The 25,177-nt window shown below is 42.4% G+C and overlaps 1 protein-coding gene across 6 annotated transcripts in view; it reads right to left on the bottom strand.

Annotated features, from left to right (window-relative positions):
* Nucleotides 1–25,177, bottom strand: part of WWP2 (WW domain containing E3 ubiquitin protein ligase 2) — a 128,958-nt gene that overhangs the window by 22,166 nt on the left and 81,615 nt on the right. For 4 of the 6 annotated variants that reach the window (XM_045533361.1, XM_045533362.1, XM_045533363.1 and 1 more), the window contains exons 8-9: nucleotides 16,140–16,350; nucleotides 2,595–2,684 (exon numbers count right to left, since the gene is read on the bottom strand). In XM_045533361.1, the coding sequence (XP_045389317.1) occupies nucleotides 2,595–2,684; nucleotides 16,140–16,350 (301 nt within the window). Of the gene's footprint in view, nucleotides 1–2,590; nucleotides 2,685–16,139; nucleotides 16,351–18,639; nucleotides 18,719–25,177 lie in introns of those variants that run through there. The other 2 variants (XM_045533365.1, XM_045533367.1) reach the window with 2 other exon arrangements.

Genomic DNA, 25,177 nt, shown 5'->3' on the forward strand with positions numbered 1-25,177 from the left:
TGGCCTCCTGCTTCACTGCAGAGTCTTGTTCCCTAAAGGCAACTACTTTCAACTCTCAGCTGCTTCTGCTAGGATACATGTACGCCCATGTCTCTACGTAACAGGTCTGTTCCATTATTTCTTGATTGCTGCCATATTTGATATTACTTGTGGACTTTCCGCCACCAAAGATGAGGATTTAGTTATCGTATTCCACCCCCGGCCCACACACTGCTATCTCCTCCCCTCGTCTCTCAACATGGGAATTCATCATTAAATCAATATTCGGGGTTCCTACGATGATGATGTAGAATACTATAAATACATTTCCTTACTTGTAACAACGTTTTGGTATTTTTTCTGGAGGTAAGAACTTCCTTGTTTCCTTCTACTTGGTTTTCAAGAAACTATCACTAATAACCCTTACAATCTCTGCCAGGACAGGTGTCCCGTCCTGTCGGTGGCGTTAATCTCTCAGCCACATCTCTCCTTTGTCAGGGGTGGGCAGTTGCACGTCCACATCCCAGCTGCTTGACGTTACTGTCCAGACTTATCTTCCCTCCTCTTCCTCCTGGGAACTCCCAGGGCCTTCGGGCTGAGTTCCCTGTGTCCTGCAGCCTGTTCCTTCTTTCTCGGCCTCTTCCCATTTGGCGGAATAAATAATCTAGTAACTTCCGAGAATGGATGCACCTTTCTCAGAAACCCAGCATGTCTGAACATGCCTTTATTTCTACACTCACGCTATAATGTTAAAAAGACTAAAAGTTGATTTCACTTTCCACCAGAACGGTGACGGCCCTGCTCGGTAGCTACTGTTGAGAAGGAGGATGGCATTCTTGATCCCGGCCCCTTTCTGTGAACCCTGTGTACTTTCTCTCCCAGGAAGCTTTCGAGATCTTCTCTCGGCGCTAGGAAATTCCATCACCTGTGCCTTGGGATGGGTCTTTCTTCATCTTCTGGGGTGGCCATTTGCTGGGCCCTTTGAATCTGGACACTGTGTATTTCAGTTCTGGTAATTCTCTTTTTTCTTTTTATCATTCCTATTATCTGGTTCTCTACTCTTTCTTGCTAGAACTACCATTCAGATATTTTACTAAAAGCTCTTGTTTTCTGTATGGTCCAGTTCATGGCCTCCTGTTCTTGTTGCACAGATCCTAAATCTTTGAGGATATTAATTATAATTTGGTTTGCTTTTCCGACGTTTTCTTCCAGCTCCCCATATTTGTTTACACCAAGTTCCTTTTTTCCTGTCTGCTGATATTTGGCTGTTTGTTCACATTTTAAGAGAGAGCCACTATGGCTAGGTGCAGTGGCTCATGGCTGTAATCCTAGCACTCTGGGAGGCTAAGGTGGGAGGATCACTTGAGGCCAGGAGTTTGAGACCAGCCTGGGCAACATAGTGAGACCCCATCTCTGTAAAAAAAATTCTTTCAATGCTTAACGGTTTTTTTAAATTTAAGAAGTCAATGTTTAACTTTGGTAACTACATTTGACTTTAAGTCAAAGTAAAAAACATAAGCCAAGCATGGTGGCTTTAATCCTACCACTTTGGGAGGCCAAGGCAGGAGGATAGCTTGAGGTCAGGAGTTCAAAACCAGTCTGAGGAAGAGCGAGATCCCGCCTCTACTAAAAATAGAGAAATTAGCTGGCTGTGGTGGCACACGCCTGTATTCCCAGCTACTTGGGAAGCTGAGGCAGGAGGATCACTTGAGCTCAGAAGTTTGAGGTTGCTGTGAGCTATGATGACGCTGCTGCACTCTAGCCTAAGCAACAGAGTAAGACTCTGTCTCAAAAGAAAAAGAAAAAAAACAAAATAAAAAAAAAGGAGTGGGCACTAATGATGACAGATTATGAGTTTCCTCCCCAGAATGTAGGGAAAAAAAGGAAAAGCCAAGCATCTAGTGGAAAACCGAAGCTATAAGCAACCCATCCACGGAAATTTGTAGGACCAGAAGATGAGGTGGTATTTGCATGGCACACGCCTGACAGCCGAACCAAACAAGGCACAGGGGCTCTCCCAAGACTGCCAACTTCCGACAGCCTTGCCCTCTGCAAACTTAGGAAGGGGAAGCGTGTGTGTTCTACGCAGGAGCCCCGCGTGGCTGCTTTACTGGGAGGTGGTTCTCTCGAGAGCAGACTACACTCCCTTTTGAAAGCTCTTAGGACCAGGAGACACATGTGGAAAGAACTTTCTGTCCCTGGCAGAGAGGGAACAAAACCCCTTCTCCTTGAACTTGGACAGTCTTCCCTCACTTGGAAGCCTCGTTCATCCTTTGGTTTTGGAGAACTCAGAGGCCTCTCACGAAGCCCAGCTGAATGAGAAGCGCTCTGCCTTTAGGGGCAGGCTGGGCACAGGGTACAGTGAAATGTATCAGTGCTCTTTCTCTCTCGGCCTCTCATGCTCCCTTTGTTTCTAAGCGATCCTCTAAAAATTCTAGACTGTCCTTAGAAACAAGAGCAAAATTAAGCTAAGTGGATAGGAAAAGCAATCAAGTGACCCAGGATACATGCCACTGTACTCTGCTATCTCTGTAGAAAGGGACCGTTTCAAGAAGCCATTGGGTGACTCTTGGGGCCAGTTCTGGAGGCTCAGGGCTTGCCAGTTCATGCCTTACCCTGGAGGAAGAGGTCGCTCCCAGGTGGTGGTCTTGGTATTGTGGTCGACATAATAGACACGTCCGTTGGGCAGCTCTCGCTGTTCCCATCTGAAAAATAAAGTCAAGGGAAGCATGAGATACACGGTTGAAAGGCCCTTTTAGAGAGGAAGCCCTTCACCGCCAGTGTGGCTAACTTGGGGGAAACATCAAAGATGACACGGAAGGTCAGCCCAGCGGTCAAGCCAGCTCTGTGCTGTTGCAGACGGTGCCACCTAGCAATGCTAAAAGCTCCCTTCATGGAATCAATGTCCCAGGATACATCATAGATGGCTCTGAATTCCCCTAAATGAACCGTATGAATCTACGCTCCATGGACTTTCCAAATCAGTGTTTTTTGGCCATTTGGGGATCAAAGATCCCTTTAGGAATGTGATGCAAACTGAGATCCTTTCCCTCCAAAATGCACTTACAAAAAAAATTTCTGTGTAGTTTCTGGGTTTCACTGACCTCTCCAAAAGGTAATCCATGGACCCTCCAGCCTTTTCAGCCACACAACCTGCTGAAGTCATAAACGAGATGACTACTCCTGTTCTCCCAGCATTGTATATATTCATGATCCCACTTACTTTTAAAATACAGGATTCATTTGCAGAAGATCACAGCATATTGTTACTTATTGACTACTCTATCCACGAGGCCAAGTCTGTGTGTAAGTTAATATAATGATCAGGGTGCTGAGGATGGCTTGTCTGTGCTAAAGGAAGAAGGACAAGGTAGCGGTGTTACATGCCACACCATCCACATCTGGTGTTACAGCCCCCAACTGGTCTCAGATACCCCTCCTTGCACCACTTCACAGTAACACTCACGAGCTCCAACCCTCCCAACACCCGCTTCCACAAGCAAACTTCAGATCTTCTCAAGGGAAGATACCATACTTATTGTAAGACCAGAGTGCTCCTATTGAAAGAAAAACTTTAGAAAACATAAAATTTAGCAGAGTTAAACTGAGTAGAGAAGGATGCATGAATTGGGCAGCACTCAGAATACAAAGAGGTTCAGAGAGCTCCACCCAGCAGTGTGAGCAGTGAGTTTTTAGAGGCTGAAATGGAAGCAAGGTAGAGAAATTATCTGACCGGCTATAGTTAGGCATCTGCCTTACTTGGGCATGTTCTAATCAGAAGGCTGCCTGTGAATGGCTGAAACCCAGATATTTGTTACAAAAAATATACTCCTAATTTAGGTTTTAGTTTGTTCACGCACTAAGTTAGGTTGCTGTTTGTTATGTAAGAACTCAAAGTACAGAGACAGTCTCAGGCTAATGGCTCCTGCTTATTTATTTAACACTACAAACACCATTAAAATGCACTTGGGAACATTTTCTCTTCTGCTTATTCTTGCTCGAGGCTCTGACTGATGAGAATCCTGGGATTTGACCCAGGCATCCCGGTCCCTCCCACTGCAAAAGGAAGATCATCAGCATTCAGTATTTTACAAAAAGGGCAGGATCCGGGCAAAAGTGGCCAGATGAAAGGGCACACTGGGTGAAGTTAAAGATCTTCTCCCTCTGGATGCCCTTCTGAATTAAAGATGAAAAAGGAACAATATGGTCAGCTCGAGAGGCTGAACCCCATCTCATTTCTGGGGTTCTGCAGGGGTCTTCCAGCACAGAAGGCAGGGCGGCTACTGTAGCTTCACACGGACCCTCCAAACACCTCTGTCTGCTTGGTAACAGAGGAGCAAATCTGATGCCCTCTTTGCTCACCTGAATTTGGAAACGAGGAGAGTCCTGAGAAAGATAATTGGCTTTGAAAAATGGAGCACCTAGAGCCAACGGCAGCAAACCACTCTTTCCTAACATTGCCCCCAAAATGATTTAAGTAGCTGAGAACTCTTCAGCATCTACTAAGAAGTCAGCTACATCCTTCCCTTCTTTGAAAACAGGGGTTCCTTGGGTAGTTTCATGGCACAAAAGTCCCACAACACTCATTTTGCAGTCAACATTCGGAACACTGTCCATAATATCTGAGTGGGCTCTTCCTTTTATAAAGACAAAATATCTATTGTAGCAACAGGAGATAAAAAAAAATTCACTAGCATTTTTCTTTTGTTCCCCCAATTTTTTTCTTATAGCTTTCATCTTATAAGCCGTCTCCACCTTTGACTTCTTTTACATTTCATTTGAGACAAGAGGAAAACTTTGGCTTTAATTATACTTTGGCTAATATTTTGATTTGAGAATAGGATAATACTTCAAATTCCATGAAGTTGATAAATGCCTTTAATTGACACAGTGGCATTCCCACACACTGCTAGACATGAAATCGGTGTTAAGTCCTCTTCCCTTGTGTTCAACCCTTTCGGTGGGTCTTTAGAGTGTGCAGGCCCAGACGAGATCTGCCCTTCCATCTTTGATCGCAGCTGATCCCAGAAATGAAAGTCTGTCTTTCACGGGCCGTTATTGTCAAGCAAAGCTCAATGTCCTCCTGTGAACCCTCTCAATGGGCTTAGCTAGAAAAATAGTTGCCAGAGGAACAAGACCTTTCTTCCATTGCGTTTTTTGATACCTACATTTTTCCTTTCACAATTGGACCCCTGCTCAGATTAAATGTCCGTGTGGGTCCTCCCTGATCCATGCATGACCTGGCCTGCTGAGAACTCCCACTCCCCCCTCACCTGCATGGCTATTCAGAATCCATACACACCTCTCCCCTCCATTCATGCTGCACAGTTGGTCCATTCTGTCATCAACCCAACAGGCCTCCCGGTTCTCATTCCCCGTCGGTGGCTGCTGAATGACATAGATGAAGCCTCCGACTGTCTTGGTTTGGTCCCCCCATGCCAAGAAAATAATACTGGCATCGGCTTTTAATCAGCATATCCCTGTCAGGGGTCAGGCTCTGTGCCTTAGAAGCATCTTCTGCACACTGAGATTAAAAGGCTTTTTAATCAAACTACCCATGGGTCTCCATACTGCATCTTGGTCACGTGGGTCATATCCTCTCCCCCTGAATAGCTTTCTTTGATGCTCTCAGGAACAGTGTTCAAAGCACCAAGCTTGTTTCGGGTCCCTACCCAACACATTGCTCCTTGGCCTTCAGTGAGTAACATTCAGTTGGATTGAATGGACTACACAGGGTCTACACATGGTCTTTGTGTTTGAAAGTACTTAAAAAGTAGTCTCCAATTTCAATTAATCTTAGGCACTTTTTCTTCTGCCTAAATTACCTTTGCTGTTATGGATTTTAACTGCCCTCTATTCAGTGTTACATCTTCCATCCCCATTTCCCATTTCCCTCACAATCGCCATCATTAAAAAGGTAAAGGCTAAAAATCTCGATCTTGTTATTAGGATGACATCAGTCATGTCTCTCCTGTGTTATCTGAAAGGACACTGTCTGGTCTCCTGAAACACATTTGCTTGTAGAAGGTTTCCTAAAGGTCTTCAGGAAATTCATTCTCAGTGATCCACCATTACAGTGCATGTTCAGCCCTCCTGATCAACTTATTTCTTGGTCAGACTCCCCCATGTTTGAACAGATCACCATTTCACCAACAGCAGGGTTAAACTGAGAAGGGATTAAAGCTGGGCAAAGAGTTGAGGTGACTATCAGAGAAGTTCTCTTTAAATGGCCCTTACAAACTTACATATCACAATGTTCAAAATTTCAATCTTAGTAAGAGCATTATTAACCTGTTTTCATTAATTTGCTTGCTGTTTATTAACACAGGCACTAGGCATTAGTAAAGCTATTAATAACTCTCAATCAAAATCCACTCTCTCTTGGCCGGGCACGGTGGCTCATGCCTGTAATCCTAGCCCTCTGGGAGGCCGAGGTGGGTGGATCGCTCAAGATCAGGAATTTGAGACCAGCCTGAGCAAGACCCCATCTCTACTAAAAATAGAAAGAAATTAGCTGGACAACTGAAAATATATATAGAAAAAAAAATTGGCTGGGCATGGTGGCACATGCCTGTAGTCCCAGCTACTAGGGAGGCTGAGGCAGTAGAATTGCTTAAGCCCAGGAGTTTGAGGTTGCTGTGAGCTAGGCTGATGCCATGGCACTCACTCTAGCCCAGGCAACAAAGCGAGACTCTGTCTCAAAAAAAAAAAAAAAAAAAAAAAAAAAAATCCGCTCTCTCCATTAGAAAACAAGATCACACCAAAACTCTTACACACTCTAATAAAAAGATGACTTGCTGGTTAGAGAAAAATTAAACTTCAGAAGAATACACTAGAAGTATTCAAGTGTTCTCTCTCTCTCTCTCTCTTCTTTCTCTTTCTCTTCTATTCTTCCTTCCCTCCCTCCATCCCTTCCTCTCTCTCTTTCTTTCTTTCAAGACAGCCTCGCCCTGTGGCCCAGGCTGGAGTACAGTGGCACAATCATAGCTCACTGCAACCTCAAATTCCTGTACTCAAACGATCCTCCTGCCTCAATTTCCCAAGTAGCTGGGACTAGAGGCAAGTCACTACACCCAGCTAATTTATTTTTTAATTTTTTTGTAGAGATAGGGTCTTGCCATGTTGCCCAGGGTAGTCACAAACTTCTGGCCTCAAGCAATCCTCTTGCCCCGGCCTCCCAAAGTGCTGGGATTATAGGCATGAGTCACCCCACCCGGCCTGTACTCAAGTATTCTTAAAGGTGCCTATGTAGAAGTTCAAATTCACACAGGTAAAAACTATATGAAATTCACATTTTCTTATTTTATGCTCAGAACCAATGCCTCGGAACCAAGTCCTGTTCTTCCCAAAGCTTCGGCCACTTCCAGGGTGAACCGAAAGATTTATTTGCTCTGCACAGATGTTTTCAGGCTGTGCTACGAGTCAGAAATCTGCGTGAAGTGGAACACGTCTCCTGCTCGCTGTGTTCAGAGCTTCAGTAGGTCCTTTGTAAACTGGGAAGCAAATGTGTTAAACTCAGCCCTTCCCCCACGGACCTTTCCTGAAACATGGAATGAGCCTTTAAATCTGCACACACTAACCGCCTTTGAATAACTCAACAAGCGGCACTCTATCTCTCCAAGCACAGGGTGGCACAGGAGCAGCTACTGGGGCTCCTGAATTAAGTCTGTTTTTCTTCTCCTTCTTCTTTGGCCATTCTATTTTCTTTGCCTTGGAAAAGTCCCCAAAGCTGTTCAATGGAAACTGGCAACATTAAAATATATGCTTTCATAGACATACAAGACAATTCCTTTTGGAGATGGTGTACGTTTAAAAAATTCTTTTAAACATCTTTGCAGATAAACAGTTGGCAACAGAGAGAAATAGTTACTCTCAAAAACAGGCAGTGGGAACAAAAATGGGTATACTCTTTCCAAAGGGCAATTTGGCAAAAAAAAAAAAAAAAGCTTTACTATAGGAATACCCTTTATTTGATTTTCTTGTGAATACCCGTTGACTCATATACTAACGAAATAATTAGGTGTCAAAGATTTAGCTGTAAGTGCATCTGTTACAGCATGTTACAGCAGTTACAGAAAAACTGGAAACCACCAAAATGCCCCAACGTGGAGGATTAATAAGATAAATTATGTTATTTCTCTAATGAATATTCATTCATTGAAAATAACATTGTAGATGAATATTGACTTGTTCAGATATTTACAATATATTGGGTGAAAAAAGCAAGTTTAAAGTAACATCCCTAACATAATCAAAATTTAGTTTAAAAATGACATAAATAGACTGTTTTTCATCAAATCTAAAATGTCACCAATTGTAAAATTATTTAGCGTACCATTAAAAAAGAAAAAAGCACCGCCAACTGAACTGACACCCCAGTGCTTGGAAATTACATCCTGATTTTAAAGAAGTTAAAATGTGAAATAATATGCATATCAGAATCAACAAAATTTGCAGTATGTGCAAAGTTTTTATCACTTCAGAATAAGGAAAAATTATACACAAAATACAAAAGGTATATAAAAAAGATTTTAAATGTGGCTATTTAAAATTTTTAACTCCTATAAAATAAAAAGCACCCCATACAAAGTGAAAAGACAAGCCACGGGCTGGGAGAAAATATTTGCAATGCATGTAATTGAGAAGTGATTAGTATCTAGCATATATTAAGAATCCTGCAGATTAAAGAGAAAAAAACAAATATCCACACAGAAAAAATGGACAAAAATAAATGAATAGGCAATTCACACAAAAGGAAACCAAAGAACCAAATAAAAACATGTAAAATGAGGTTCAACCTCAGTGGTAATCAAGGAGATTTAAACTAAAACCTCAAAGAAGAACCATTCACACCCATCAGACTGGGCAAAATGAAAAAAAATCTGACAATACTAAGTTCTAGCATGAATGTTTACGCATGCTCCTGGGGGTATGAGTTGGTAAGGTGACTCAAGAAAGTGATTTCATAGTATCTACTAAAATAGAAGATCTTCATTCCCTGTAACACAGAGATTCCAGTTCCTGTATGTACCTTAAAGAAACAAACATGTACACAAAAAGGCATGCACAGAAAAACTTTACTATAGCATTATTTAGAATTGTAAAGAAACAAGTGAATGGATAAATAAATTTTTACCTATTCCTACAATAGAATACTATATAGCAGCATAAATAGACATCCCAAGTTCCATGTATCTGTGTACATAGGGGACGAGGTCAGAAACGAGTTCACGGGACTCTCAACTGTACTGGTTACATCTTATACATTAAAGGATTAAAAAAAGGCGGCGGGGGGCGGGGCGGGAATCTGCAGCAAAGGCAGCACAATGCTAAAATTTGATAAAGCTGAGCAGTAAGCCCACAGGTTATTTCTTGTATTATTCACCATTCATTTTTATCTGCGTGCTTACAATATTTTATAATAAAAATAAATAATGACCTTTTTTTGGAGACAGAGTCTCATTTTGTTGCCTGGGCTAGAGTACAGTGGTGTGATTATAGCTCGCTGCAACCTCAAACACCTGGGCTCAAGCAATCCTCCTGCCTCAGCCTCCCAAGTAGCTGGGACTACAAGCATGTGCCATCATGCCTGGCTAATTTTTCTATTTTTGTAGAGGTGGGGTCTCGCTATGTTGTCCAGGCTAGTCTTGAACTCCTGGCCTCAAGCAATTCTCTTGACTCGGCCTCCCAAAGTGCTAGTTACCTGTGAACCACCACGCCCAGCCAAAATAAGTAAATTTTTAAAAGCACATACTGTCAGATTATCAAATTTTGGTAGATGCGTGTTTAGATGTACATGTCTACATATGTGGTCAAACCGGTTAAGGTTTCCTCACTTGCAAGATGAGGATAAAAGCAACTCCCTCACAGAGTGTTGTGAAGACTGCATGAAATAAATCCAGGTACAAAACTTAGCAGTCCCCAACATGCTATAAGCATTTACAACACACAGTACCTATCATTAAGGATCATGAAAAAAAATACACAAGGTGCATAAAAAAACACCAATGGTTAAATCTGGGTGGGTGCTTGTTATTGCTGTTATTGTTCTTCTTCTTCTTCCTCCTCCTATTTTTTTTTCTAATTTTCCATCAATGGGCTTTTATAGTAAGACTAAAAAAGAAACTTTTTAAAATTTGAAGGGCTACTGAGAATGTGAAATCTTCTTTCCACTCATTCAGCAAATACGTAGTATCATTCCATCTCCTGGATACTAAGCACAGTGCTAAGTGCTGGGGGTACAAGGATGGACACGATATTCCCTGCTTCTGAGGAGCTCTCACGGAAGTATAGTAAAAATGAAAATTAATAATTATGCATGAATACATACATAGAGGTAGGGCAAAAACACCTCATGGCCCAGCCTCTGACAACAGTAGAATCTTTGGAAATAACAGCTTATGTTCTGAGATGAGGATGAGGAAGCCGGAAACATGCGCTATTTGGCATGACCTAAGCATGTAATAATCCTTGCCCAGTCAAGATCTAAACCATATTCAGCAAAGAAAGAAACAAACTGAGGAAAGACACAGATTCTCCCAGCATAATCCTTTCATCTGGGGCTACTCAAAGAACAGTCCACAGCCCAGACTGTTACTGATCTGCGGCCAGAAAAGTACCGAAGTTTCTAAGCGTTTAGAAATTTTTCTACCAATTTGACACTGCCACACATCTAAATACATAGATTCATCTCATCGAACAGAGTATAGGACAAAGAGATTCACAAGGCCTGAATATTAAAAAAGTATATTGAAATAACACAACAACAACAAAAGGAATGGTTCTCCAAATGGTTCTGAGAAGCACTGTTTTCAAACTCCTTGGGTCAGTCTCCTTGGCTGGTGCTGAAACGGAGTTTGGAATGAAACTCAATGGCAGCGGCTGGTTTATAACTTAGCACTGAAGCTCCAAATTCCAACATCTCTTAGCGTGTCCCTACAAACCAAACAGCAGAGAACTCTTACAAGGCTGTCACCCTTGCTGGTCTCCTCAGTGACCACCTCTGCAAAGTGCCTCTGGAGCGCCATAACGGGGCGCGGGGCTAGGGGAGACGGCAAATTCGAAAGGTCCAGAAAACACCCCTCCTCAATTAATTCTGCTCTGAGGCAGGAAACAGGGCAGCCAACGAGTGCGGGAGAGGAGGGACGGTGTGAAACGGCTGAGCTGAGGTAAGTCGGCAGTCCAAACACAACGCCCTCCGTTATGTAAGAAACCACAGCGGCGTGCCGGCTGCCAAGGCCCAATAATGTGCCTCTGTGTGTGGGGGACTGAGCGAGCTGCAGCGACTGGGACATGCTTGCAGTTTATCTAAGCCATGTACACACAGTCGGCTCATTCATAAGGAGCGTTCGGTCCCCAAAGCGGGCTCAGTGCTGAGAAAAACCAGATACAGGGCCAGCTGACCTAAGCGGCCATGTTTCCCGATGCCCGCAGCCTGGACACTATCTCACTGTGTCACCCGAGCCTTCCTGGCACCCCTCTTTTCATAGACACTTGCAACCTGAAAACTCCATACCCTTCTAGTTGGCTTCTTACGTGCCAAGTAAATTAGCAGCCACGGAAAGCAGGAGGGTTTAGAGACGAGGAGAGAGGAAAGGGATGAGGAGTATTGTGTTTGGACTTGGGCAGCCCGAGTTTCGGTAATCGTCAGCCCTGAAAACACACAGATGTGTGTGATCTTTTATGACCGGAGTCTCATCTGCTGCCAGTTTCAAAACGAGAATGTGGCAACCTGAAAAACAGACCCATGGGACCCCCAAAGAGAACCTGCCCCCGCAGCTCAGTAAGGGAGACAGAAGGAATTGAGAAGATAAAGTTGCAAAGACACAGAGTCGGCTGGAGGCCTCAGAAAGCAATCTAGCTTGGCTGGGAAATGCTCAGCAAGGAGGAGCCATGCTCCCAGCATCCGCCGGCGCACGAGGGTCAAACAGGGAAGAGCATTCTGACCCACACGAGACGCGTATTTGAACCCAGAGCCAGTCAACCCAGTGAACGATGCCATTAGGCTCAACTTTGCGCTTGGGAAGAAAAGGCAAAATTCCCATCAAAGTGGTGATTTCTTCCAGGCATCAAAAAAGCAGAAAACATTCATCCAAGTCGAGGAAAGAAGAGGAAGAAAAAAAAGATGGCATGTAAACGTATTCATGTATTCACTACAAACATGTCTTAGGGGCCGACCTCTGCCAGGCTCCCTGCCATCTTGGCATGTAGAGCCCAGCAGGGCAGAGAGACATGAGACAAGCATTAGCAGGTGTGAGAAGAGCTACGGTGGAAGTACACGTGATGGTTTAACCTTGCCTACCAGGGATCAGGGAAGGAGTTCCAGGGGAATTACTGATTAAGCTGAGACTTGAATGTGTACAGGAATGAACGGACAGAACGGCAAGGAAGGTTGCAGAAAGAGTGACCAGCATGGGGGAGGGTCCTAAGTCTGGAGAGAGGGTGGTGTATTCGATGAACTAAAGTCAGTTATTATTGCTGGAGCTTACAGAGCAACACAGAGAGAGGCTTCCATGGAAGGTTTGAGGGGTTGGTGGGGTCATATCATGCGGGGCTTTTTAGGCCTTATTGAGGATTTGGGAATTTGTCCCCAAAGACAGTAAAAAGCCACTGCAGCCTTCTAAGTGGTGAAAGGTCATGCTCAGAGTTTTATTTAAAGACATTAAAATAGTTCGAGGAAGGGCAAGAACAGTCACTTGAGTGACAGATCACAGTAATTTGGTCTGGAATACTGCAAAAGCAAGCAGCAAAGTGGGCAGATTTGAGAGTTATTTAAGAGATGGAATCATCCTTTCATTTAACTATTTTCTGGAGTCCCACTACGTCCCTGGTCCTGGGCATACAGGACCAAGAAGAAAGACACACTCCCTGCCTGTATAGCACTTCAGTATGCTGGAGGAGGCAGCCACTCAATAAATCATTATTCAGACCAGGTGCGGTGGCTCATACCTGTAATCCTAGCACTCTGGGAGGCCGAGGTGGGAGGATCGCTCAAGGTCAGGAGTTCGAGACCAGCCTGTGCAAGAGTGAGGCCCCGTCTTTACTAAAATATATATATATATATATATATATATATATATATATATATATATATAGAAAAAAATTATCTGGACAACTAAAAATATATAGAAAAAATTAGCTGGGCATGGTGGTGCATGCCTGTAGTCCCAGCTACTCGGGAGGCTGAGGCAGAAGGATTGCTTAAGCCTAGGAGTTTGAGGTTGTTGTGAGCTAGGCTGACACCACAGCACTCTAGCCAGGGCAACAGAGCAAGACTTTGTCTCTAAATAAATAAATAAAAATAAATCATTATTCAAATGACACTTGTGATAAATGCTAAGAAGGAGAAGTATGAGAAGCTGAGAAAGCACAACCTGGAGGGCCAGGGGCAGGGCATGATGCCTGGATGACGTCAGGGAGAGGTGAAAAATATATGGCCAGATGTCACCTGGGTGGACGATGGTGCCACTATCAGGAATGAGACCAGATCCTAGGCAGGACAGGGTGGGTAAGCTGGTATGTTCCATTTCAGACAGGTTGGGTTAAGACCCCCAGGTGGAGCTGTTCGGGCAGTGGGTCGGGAGAGGAATGGGCTTAAGATACAGACAGGGGAGTTGCCACCACATCCCAGAGGAAGGCAAGGGAATGGATGCACTGACCTGGCCAGGGGACTTGGAGTGACCGGAGCCAGCCCTGTAAACAGTCTGAGGGCAAAGACCATTCCTTGTTGCCCACTGCATTTGCCATGCCCACCCCTGGACCTGACATCTCTTGAACGGTAAAGAGTATTTTCTTTAACGGAAGGATGAATTATGTAAAATCTATAATATATAACCTGAGCACTAGCAGATGCTCAGTTGAGATGCTGCATTTATATATCCTCTTGAAAGACGAAGGCATTCTGCAAATTCACGCGGGTGCACTTCCTAGGTGATAGCACTTGAATCCCTCTGCCACAACACACCCTCTGCTGGTATCGGAATTAGAATGACAGATTTCATTCTCTCATGGATCCCCTGATTCTGGAAGCCAAGACACCAAGGGTAAATTAATAACCCGCCTTGCCTGGGTGTCCCAAACCTTGTAAATTAACTGGGGTGGGGATGGCAGGCCTGTGAGCTGGAAGGGTCACCTGCAGATGTCGTGCCCTCTCTGGCTTCGATCAGCCAACTGCAGGCCTGCTGCCCTCACTATTACACACTCAGCAGGGCTGGTTGACCCCCAGGCTCTGCAACGGCCCACACAGTGCCAGAGTAAGCCCAGTCGTCTTAGCGATGGGCACCTAGAAGACTGTGTGGGCTGGAGAACAAATCTCCAATAGCCTGCTCTGGACTGTCACATACATTAAAGCGGGGAGCCACCTCCCCAGACCCACACACGGGCCCCGTCACGCTCTGAATGCTCCATGCAGAAGATGCTGTTCAAACTCTACCTCGGAAAAGTATTTCGGCCTCTGGCAGGACGAGGGAGGAGAATCGCCTTCCCTGGGCCACCGCATCTGCCAGACTTAGAATAAAGAGCGTTTTCAGAGCCTGGAGTTTTCCAGCTGCCTGGAAACAGGAAGTGCCCAATCCTCAAGAACAGTAACCCTCACACACGCCCTACATAAAGACATGTTGAGCCATTAGCCCTAATTGCCTGTGACTGACACAGGAGTGAAGCCGGCCTTCCAGGCATTTGCTCAGCGGAAAGAAAACAAACAGCTCACAGGGGACTCAGGCGGCCATTTTCTCTCCTTTCTGCCAAAATGATTCCGCTCTGCTCCCCCCAAATTATAACATACAGATTTGAAATTACAAACCAAACAAAGGTCTTTCGAGTATTCCTTACCACATACGAAAGAGAAAAAGAAATCTCCGCGGGGAGTAGCTGGATACAAACAAATGGTTAGTAGTCTTTTCACAGAATCAAAAACCTCCCAGAAAAACTTTTCAGAGCTGCCTCTCAAGACCGCTAATTCTCTCCAGGTTTGAGTTATGAAGAATTATTTGCAATAACTTTCAATTGTTCAGCAGACTGAGTCATGAGTTACGTAGCGTGCCAACTGCTGGGGATATAATATGTATGTGGTAAAAATCACATATGCCCTGAGATTTAGGATTTTTGTTTCAACAATTGGGTTTTTGAAAGTGGCTTGAGAACAATACAGCACATTGTACATCAAGCAACAGGCCTTATGTCCTTCCGTCTCCTTCATGAATTATAATGGCTCAGAGGACACACGCACCACCAGGCCAACATTAGCCAATCGCTGGTGACGGGAGCGATGGGGACTTGGGTTTCCTCCGTACCACACAGCTACCCAGGGTGGACGGCGGGGCTGGCCCTGGCCGTGGTCAGTAGCTGCTGAGATAAGATGCATGTCCCAGTTCAGAAGCAATGGTCTCCCTCTACTGCTCCTTCACAGCCACTGCAAAAGTACCACTCACCAGGTGTGACGCCCACCATTCAGTGAGTGCTTCATGTTCCCATCTAAGTTGAGTCCCTCAACTCCCTGGAGAGAGATGCATGATTATCTCCACCTCATGGAGGGGAAGTCCCTTGGCCAAGGTCATATGGAGGGGGTGTGTGGATTCAGACCCAGAGTTGTGATTCCCCAGGTCCACTCACTATGGAGCCAAACTTGAACTTCCCTTTGGCTGATAAGGGCCATCTTCTTATCATCCAAGGTCTTTGACATCAGATTTAATTCTGAACTAAGGGATGGCAAGAAAACTTGCAGCCCACGTTAACATCCGCCCCAGCTATGGGAATAACATACAGCACCATTCAGAGCCTAAAGCCCAAGTCCTCCACAGGCTGATAAGATAAAATTCAAGAGAGAAAAGCTGTTTCCTAGGCAAGATCTAGGCAATCACCTTCCAGCGATTCAGAAAGGCAAAATGAGCTCCTTGTTCCCTAAGAGCCACACTCTTGGAGTCAAGCTGCTTATTTCAAGTCACAGTATAAGGTGGCATTGATTCTGCCCCAGGTGATTGAAATTCTTTTTAAGATTTATGCAGAACAAGCAGTTCTTCCACACCTCCCTTGCTTCTGTGCGCTGCAGCCTCCCCAGAGACCACCGGCCACTAGGTAATACATAACCACGTTGTTTCTGCCCTGGTGAAGAAGCTTCAGTCTTTGGGGAGGAAAGAGCTGTTAGGGGACAGAAGGCTACTCACCCAGTAGGCAGAGCATCGGGGGCCTGGGCAGCCGCTGGGAGCTGCTGAGTGCCCGAAGTGCTGGGTTCCTCTCCTTCAGCCGGTGTGGCCGGAGCAGGGAGAGACGTCGTGTTGGGGTTCGGGGTCACGCTCAAGGCTGTGGCAGATAGGGATGTCACGCCAACCACAGAAGTTTCTTCAGCTTCAGCGGATGCTGTGGGTTCATCGTTCACTGAAGATGCACAAATCATACTTTAAAGTTCAACTAAGAATGAGAATCCTGTTCATACTTACGAGGCTTTTCATTTAATGTGCTAACACAGTATCTACAATGTTACCCTGCCTGTATCGGGCAACAGCAAAAAGTTTTACAAAACATAACTTTGGAAATTACAGCAAGTTAATAGTGCCTGTACAAAAAAAAAAAAAAATCAGGGGATGAATCTGAAATAAAAATGTTCAATACTACCTCTTTTATATAACTTTATCAGGTCTTTCTAACATACTGTGGATACATTCATTGCAATAACATAGCAGGAAAGAAGAACGTAACAGGAAAGTGTTGGTGTTACATGGAGCAAGGCCAAGTTTATAGGGTCACACTCTTTTCTTTAAATTTACCACCTGTCTGCTAGACACAAATAGCACCTTCCTTCAAAAACCTCCATACACCGTAAGAGACAGAAAACTTACAATAATGTGCTTGTTCCTTTAAAGACTCGAGCTCAGAGTAGGAAGCAAGGATTAGTACTCTAGATGAAAAAGAAGGAGCTCAAAAGCTAAGGGACTTGTCTCTGAGATAACAATAGACAGAGAAACAGAAGTGAAATAAGCTAGTCCCCAAGTCTCCTTATTTCCCTATTTCTTCACTTCTTTGATGATCACTTATGGTCACAAGGACCCCAAGGCATTGCAAAATCCTCTAACTCAAAAAAGGATCAAACAAGTTTCAAAGGACTGTGATTCTTTGAAAATGTATAAGCCATATGCAGAGAATTTTCCACATATGTGACTGCATATGTGCACATTTACATTAGAATTTCATAGGAAAGCTCCTTAGTCACCATTTAGCCTCAGCTGCTTCTTAATTCAAAATTTCTTTTTGTAGTTTCCCTAACAAATGGCTACCCCGATTCTTCTCGAACACTTCTTCCGACAGGGAGCTCGCTACAGAATCATCCCGCTGGTGAACAGATGAACTTGCCAAAAAGTTTCTTCTTATCCTAAGCCGAATTCCACAGGCTGGCCTGAGTCCCCCCACCGCTATCCCCAAAGCAATTCAAAGTAAGTATTTGGCCACTGTTTCTCATTAGTCTTCTCCTTTCCAGTAAAAAGGCCTACTATGTCTTAAATGTTTCTAGGCCACCCCTTTCCTTACCACCTGGCTGCCCTCTTCTACATATCTTCTTCTACTGCCTCTCCTACATGACAATATCAGGACCTGAATGTAGTAAATCAGATACCACCAGACCAGCAGAATCAGATCAGCAATTTAAATGATACCAGTTGACATTTGCGGAACACCGGTACGGGCCAGGCAAGGTGCAAAGCACTTTGCATTATCTCATTTAAGCCTCACACAAACCTCTCACATTGTATCTGACGCCACAAGGTACAAACGGTATCCCCCATTTTACAGTTGAGGAAACTAAGGCTTGGAAAGGCTAAAAAAAAAAAAAAAAACTGCCAAGGTGCTAGAGCATCTAATTCCCACCCTGCTGTCTGGCTCCAGAGCTTACATCCCTCACTCACTCTACTTCTCTCTCTCTGCACATCCTCTAATTCAACCCAACGTTATAAAAACTCTGAGTAACCACATGATCCTACTGGCTCACAGGAGACTGGTGGTCTGCTGAAAACAATATTTCTTCACAAGATGAGATGGATAGCCAGCTTGATCTTAACAAATGGACCCGAGCCTGAGGCTTGAAACTGCCTACGATTTATTCACCAGCTTTCTCCCATTATGTGAAATACTGTCTGGCATACAGGCTAAGTAAGTTGTTTAATAAATGACTAAATCTTGTGCAATTAATGTTTCCCCAACAGAAAAGCATGCCTTTATATTTATATTCCCATGCGATCTCAGCCGAGCTAGTAAAACACAACAGATGGTGATTCTTTCTATTCAAATCTATAAATTTTTACTCAATTCCAATTTTTTGAAAATATCATGACTTTTTTGCAGAGCTAGATGAATTTATTCTAACAATTTATAATGATAACTGAAATATGCAAGAATAGCTATGAAAATTCTAAAGAAGAGTCCTATATGTACATATAGGAGGAATTTGTTCTTTAAAGTGTTAAAACATACTCTAAAGCTACAACAATTAAACCAATGTGGTACTGATGCATGAAGGCATAGATAAACAAGAAAGTTCCCAAGTAGATTTAAATAATTAAATAATTCATTTGAAGGTTGTAAAATCGTAATATCCTAATTCTATCATGCCCTCCTTGCTTATTAGCTGGAATACTTTCATCAAGAGAAACTTCCTCTCATCAACCATTTGGCTACCTTGAGATTCAGTCTGGGAAGGAAAATCAGAAGAAATGCTTGATTCTTTCCCTTTGCCAGTTTTCAGAATAATGAGTTGATTTCCTTGTATCCTCTAAAAATAAACAACAAAGATTTTTTGTTTAAAAATCCTTATGAGGTACTGGATTTAAGCATATTTAAAATATTTCAATCCACTGTGATAATGTTCTTAATAATACTAAAATGGTCCCCATCCTTGGCTAGACTTAGTTGGAGGAGGTGAGGGGCACAGAGCTCTTCAAGTGGGCTTCAAGTACTATGGAAAACAAAGATAATTATTAAATGGGAAAGTGCAGAACAATGTACATAATGTGCTATCATTTGTGTGTGTGTCTGTATATGTACACACGTGTGTTTTCAAAGAATATACACACATACTCTTGTATATTCAAAAAGCATCTTTGGAAGAATCACAAGAAAGACAACAGTGGTTGCCTCTACGGAAGAACTGGAATGCTGGCAGAATAGGTAAAAGGCATTCTTTATACTGTTTAACCTTTTATACATTTAAAGTTTTAATAACATACATGTACTATTATTTAAAATAATTACCATGAAATTGCTGACCAGGAAAAGAACAAAAGCAGAACCCTATGGCATGCCGATGGAGAAGACACTCCCACCGACACCATTTGGATCTGATTGTTCATGCAGCTGCAGATCCAGTTAGAAGAGTTCCCACCAGGACTGCAGATGTCCACGGAGCTATCCAGGAGGCTCTGACTGACCAGAGTAGCTCAGCCATTTAAGAGTTCATGCTGCACCTGGAGTTCAGATTTGGCAACAGAGAAATATGAAAGCCAGATGTCCTAGCATTGACGAGCTTTCTGTGTCCATGCTTATACTCTTCTGCTTTCAGAGTGTGTGTGTATGTCTGTGTGTGTATACACGATCGTGAGAGCTTGAAAGAACCTCAGAGGGAAATCCACCCCATCACAGCTTATAGTTACAAGAAATTAAGTTCTGACAACTAGTTGCTGGCCCATGGTCACCCTGGTAAACCAGTGACAGGGCACCTCACTCAAGCATCACGGGGCTTCGCATAGAGAGAAAAACCGGACTGTCAAAGACAAGGGGTTACAATTTCATCATGCCTTAGAGAACTGCTGTTATTTTACATTTTAAGTTTATAGCCAATGTCCTCAACATAGCCAATGTCCTCTAACTTTTAATCCTAGTTACTTGATGTATACACCTTATCTCCCCCAAAAGACTGCACCCCTCTTGAGAGCAAGGGCAAATTTGTTTTCCTCACTGTTCACTACTTCCACTCGCCAACTCCTGTGTTCTTGCTGTCTCCTTGCTCACATCAGCCTCTTCCCCAGACGCCCTCCCCACCACTGCAGCCCACAGCGAGCGTCCACCTTCGTGGACCCCACAGCCCTGTGGTCTCGGCTACTCAGCCACACAGCCCCTGTAACAGCTGTGTTGTACTGAGCTGAGGTGCGTTTTCAACTCTTTTCCCTGGAAGAGATTACAGGATGGAGGCCTTATCTTACATTTCTTTACACTGTCCATACTGCTTAGCAAAATGGCATCTAAGAAATATTTGTTCAATAAATACTTGCTCAATAAACCTAATAATCTAGCAAAAGAAAGATATTTGAAATAAAATCACTTGACATTTGTGTAACAATATCATTTGCAAAGCAGGTTCTTTAAAACAAAAAGGTTTTAATTTGGAATAATTTTGGATATATAGAAAAGTTGAAAAAAACAGTATGCCCTTCACCCAGTTTCCCCTAATATTACTATCTTACACAACCCTGGTACATTTTCCAAAGCTAAAAAAAAAATTAATTAGTATATTACTATTAACTAAACCCCAGACTCTTTTTTGGATTTCACCAGCTTTTCCATTAATGCTCTTTTTCTGTTCCATGATCCAATCCAGGATCCTGCATTGCCTTTAGTAAGTTCACTTTTATTAGCTCATTTATCCTCCCAGTGGCCTTATAAGCAAGATACTATTATTCCCATTTCACTGAAGACAAAACTGAGGCTCACGGAGGGACCACTCACAGAGGGGCCATGCAGTCAGCAAGTAGTGAACCAGTACTCAAACACAGAACACGGTGAGCTAAAACGGGGGAGAGGAAGATGAAGATGGCACAGATGGCTTCCCATACGGGATTTCAATTGGGGGCTTTCCTTCCCGTGCAGGTAACATGGTAACATGCACAGGCTCTGGTTCCTGCAACTGTGGGTACTTCACAAGGTTCTCTCTGTGATGCTGGTTAAACATTCTGACTTTATGAACCTCATATTCATGCAGGACTGAGACATAATCTAGTCACAGCCAAAAAAAAGATCAGGAATTGGAAATACTTTTTCTTAATCCTAGACACGCTGCCAGCTTACTGTGTGTTCCAAGATGCTTAGGTGCGTGTGGTGTGGCACAAGCTCGTGGCGTACACTCAGGTCTTTGCAGCCTCTACACTCAGGCACGTAGAAGGCCTCGCCAACAACAGAAGCTTTTTCTAATGAAGTTCAGCTCATAACATACAATCCACAGTAAAGCAGTCAGTATCTCTCACCCACGGAACACAAGCAACTATACTGCCTCAAGAGCAACGAGAACTAGAAAAAGACTTTATAATTAGCGTGGAATGGGATGAGTGAGGCTTACATAAAGAAAAGGTTAAAACATGGGAAAAAAGGAGAGAAACTTAAAAATGGACAAAGCCATACCATGTTACCTGATTGACGGGAAGGTTAGATCCTTCCCCGGTTAATATATAGATTAACGCAATTCCCACTTACATTCCACCATGCTTCTAAGAATCCAAAAATTTTCATAAATTTGAAAATTTAGGAACTATTCAAGAATATCACAGAGAAAAGTAATAAGGTAGAACTAGCTCTTCTAGATATTGAAAAAATACTGTAACACATCAATAATCAAAATCATATGGGACTTAAAACAAGAAACAAATTCTCACTGTACATAAAAATGTGGTAAGTGACAAACACTAAGTAAAATCACAGTGAAAAAAGAAACTGTTTACCTAATGTCTCTGTGATAACAGGATCTCAATGTAGGAAAAAATTAGCTTAGACCTAGCTCTCATTTTATATATATATATGTATATATATATATGTACATATATATATGCCTATATATAATAATATGTCATATACACATATATATATTTATACTGATATTATATGTTATAGTGATACATATATCACATATCACTATAAATTCCAAGGGGATATTTTTTTTTTAACATAACATCATAGGGAACAAAAGTAAACAGAAAACAGGATTTACCTCATTTATAGACAAGAGAACTTTTTCACTTACTGAAGCAAAAGGTGAAATTACACACATTTTAAAAATGCTCAGACACAATTATTTTTAAATTTTTTAACTCCTTTTCTACAAAAGTCACAGAGGTAAAATAAAATAGAAAACAGTGATATGGGGGGAATGTATAATCATAAATATAACAGATAAAACTTGCACCTAGACACTTCACATTCATTAGGATGATAGGATGGCTACTGTCCCAAAAAAAAGCCTGAGAATAACAAGTGTCAGCAAGGACATGGAGAAACTGGAAGCTTCATGCATTGCTGCTGGGAATGTGAAAAGATACAGCCACTGTGGAAAAACAGTATGGAGGTTCCTCAAAAAGTTAAACATAGAATTACCATATGATCCAGCAATTCCAATCCTAGGTATACAACCAGAAGAACTGAAAGCTTGGACTCAAACAGGCATTTGTACACCAATGTCCACAGTAACATTATTCACAAGATAGCCAAAAGGTGGAGACAACCCAAATGCCCATGAATGGAGGAATGGATAAACAAAATATGGTATATACATAGAATGGAACGTGATTCAGCCTCAAAAATGAAGGAAATTCTGATACATGCTACAACATGCATGAATCTTGAAAGCATTATGTCAAGTGAAATAAGCCAGACACAAGGTATAACTCATTCTACTTATATGAGGTACCTAGACTAGACAAATTCATAGAGACGGAAAGTAGAACAGAGGTTACCAGGGACCAGGGGCAAGAGGAGAATGTTTTCGTTTAATGGGTACAGAGTTTCAGTTTGGGATGATGAAAAAGTTCTGGAAATAGGTAGTAGTAGTGATAGTCACACAACAATTGATTGTACTTAATGCTAGTGAATTATACACTTTCAATGATTTGAATGGTAAATTTCATGCTATGTACATTTTATCATAATTTTAAAAAATTGTACCTAGAATATACTAAGAGCTTATATAAATCTCTAAAACAAACTTCTGCCAGGTGCAGTGGCTCACGCCTATAATCTTAGCACTCTGGGAGGCTGAAGCAGGAGGATTTGCTTGAGGTCAGGGGTTTGAGACCAGCCTGAGCAAGAGCAAGACCCCATCTCTACTAAAAATAGAAAAAAAATAGCTGGGCATGGTAGCATGCACTTATAGGCCCAGCTACCTGAGCCCAGGAGTTAGAGGTTGCTGTGAGCTAGGCTGATGCCACTACACTCTAGCCCAGGCAACAGAGCGAGACTCTGTCTCAAAAATAAAATAAGCCTCTAAATCTCTAAGGGACAAACAATTAAACACTATAAAAAGAGACACAGGAGGAAAGAATCAGTAATTGAGAAAATGCAATGAGGTTAAAACATGAGGTGGTACTTAATAGTGTTAGCAAAAATTATAAACCAATACATATAAGGTTGCAGAAAAAAATAAACCTCGTATACCACTCTGTGAAAATTTTACACTGTTTTGGACATATGATTGATCCTCTTGGAAGGCAATCTGGTAATATATATTAGATCTCATTTTTTAAAATTCACATACCCTTTCATTCAAAAATTTCACTCAAGAAGAAACAAAGCTGCATGCAAAGATGCAAAAGGCAAGATTTTGTTTTACAATAAGAAAATACAAAAGAATTGAGAAAATGGTTAATGAATTATGGCATATTAATTGTGAAAGAGTATGAGGTCACTTTTAAAAAATATTTAATAATCAAGAAGAGCATGTAGATACATGGAACCAGGTATAAAAAAACTAAAGAAGTGAAAAAAACCACACATTCATGCTGCTTAATTATATCTACATGAAATTATTCCTAAAGATAAAAGCTGCGTGCCAGGCATCACGCCAAGCGCTGTGTGGTTTTATATATAGGCATACCTTGTTTTATCACATGTTTTTTGTTTTAGTTATCAAGTCTATCAGTGCCATTTTTCAAACAGCAAGTGCTCACTTATGTCTTTGTGTCACGTTTTGGTAATTCCCACAATATTTCAAACTTTATTATTATAACATATCTATTATGGTGATCTGTGCCTACTGATCTTCGATGTTCCCAGTACTATTGTAATTGTTTGGGACCCATATAAAATGGCAAATTTCATCAATAAATGTGCACCTTGTGACTACTTCACCGACCAGCTGTTTTCTATCTCTCCCTCTCCTCTCGCTTCCTGGTTCCCTGAGACACAAAATATTGAAATTAGGTCAATTAATAACCATACAATAGCCTCAAGTTTTCAAGTGAAAGGAAGAGTCATAAATCAAAAGCTAGAAATGATTAAGCTTAGTGAGGAAGGCATGTTGAAAGCCAAGACAGGCTGAAAGTTGGGCCTCTTGCGCCAAACAGTTCACCAAGCTGTGAATGCAAAGGAAAAGTTCTTGAAGGAAATTAAAAGTGCTACTCCAGTGAACACACAAATGATAAGAAAGCAAAACAGCCCTACTGCCAATAGGGAGAAAGTCTAAGTGGTCTGGATAGCAGATCAAACCAGCCACAACATTCCCTTAAAGTCAAAGCCTAGTCCAGAGCAAGGCCCTAACTCCCCTTAATACTATGGAGGGTGAGAGAGATGAGGCAGCTGCAGAAGAAAAGCTGGACGCTAACAGAGGTTGGTTCATGAGGTTTAAGGAAAGAAGCCATCTATATAACATAAAAATACAAAGCGAAGCAGGAAGTGCTGATGGAGAAGCTCTAGCAAGTTACCCAGAAGATCTAGCTAACATCACTGATGAAGGTGGCTACAAACTAAACAACAGATTTCCATGTAGACAAAACAGCCTTCTATTGGAAGAAGACGCCATATAGGACCTTTCACAGCTAGAGAGGAAAAGTCAATGCCTGGTTTCAAGGCTTCAAAGAACAGGCTGAATCTCTTTTTAGGGACTGCAGCTGGTGACTTTATGTTGAAGCCAATGGTCATTTATCATTCCAAAAATCCTAGGGCCCTTAAGAAGTATGCTAAATCCAGTCTGTTTGTGCTCTATAAATGGAACAACAAAGCCTGGATGACAGCATATCTGTTTGCAGCATGGTTTACTGAATATTTTCAATGGAGACCTACTGCTCAGAAAAAAAGACTTCTTTTGAAATACTACTGCTCATTCACAATGTACCTGGTCACCTCAAGCTCTGACAGAGATGTATAAGGAGATTAATGTTGTTTTCATGCCTGCTGATACAGCATTCATTCTGCAGATCATGGGTCAGAAGTCATTTCGACTTTCAGGTCTTATGATTTAAGA

Source organism: Lemur catta, chromosome 20 (assembly GCF_020740605.2).
Source record: "Lemur catta isolate mLemCat1 chromosome 20, mLemCat1.pri, whole genome shotgun sequence".
Lineage (NCBI taxonomy): Eukaryota > Metazoa > Chordata > Mammalia > Primates > Lemuridae > Lemur > Lemur catta.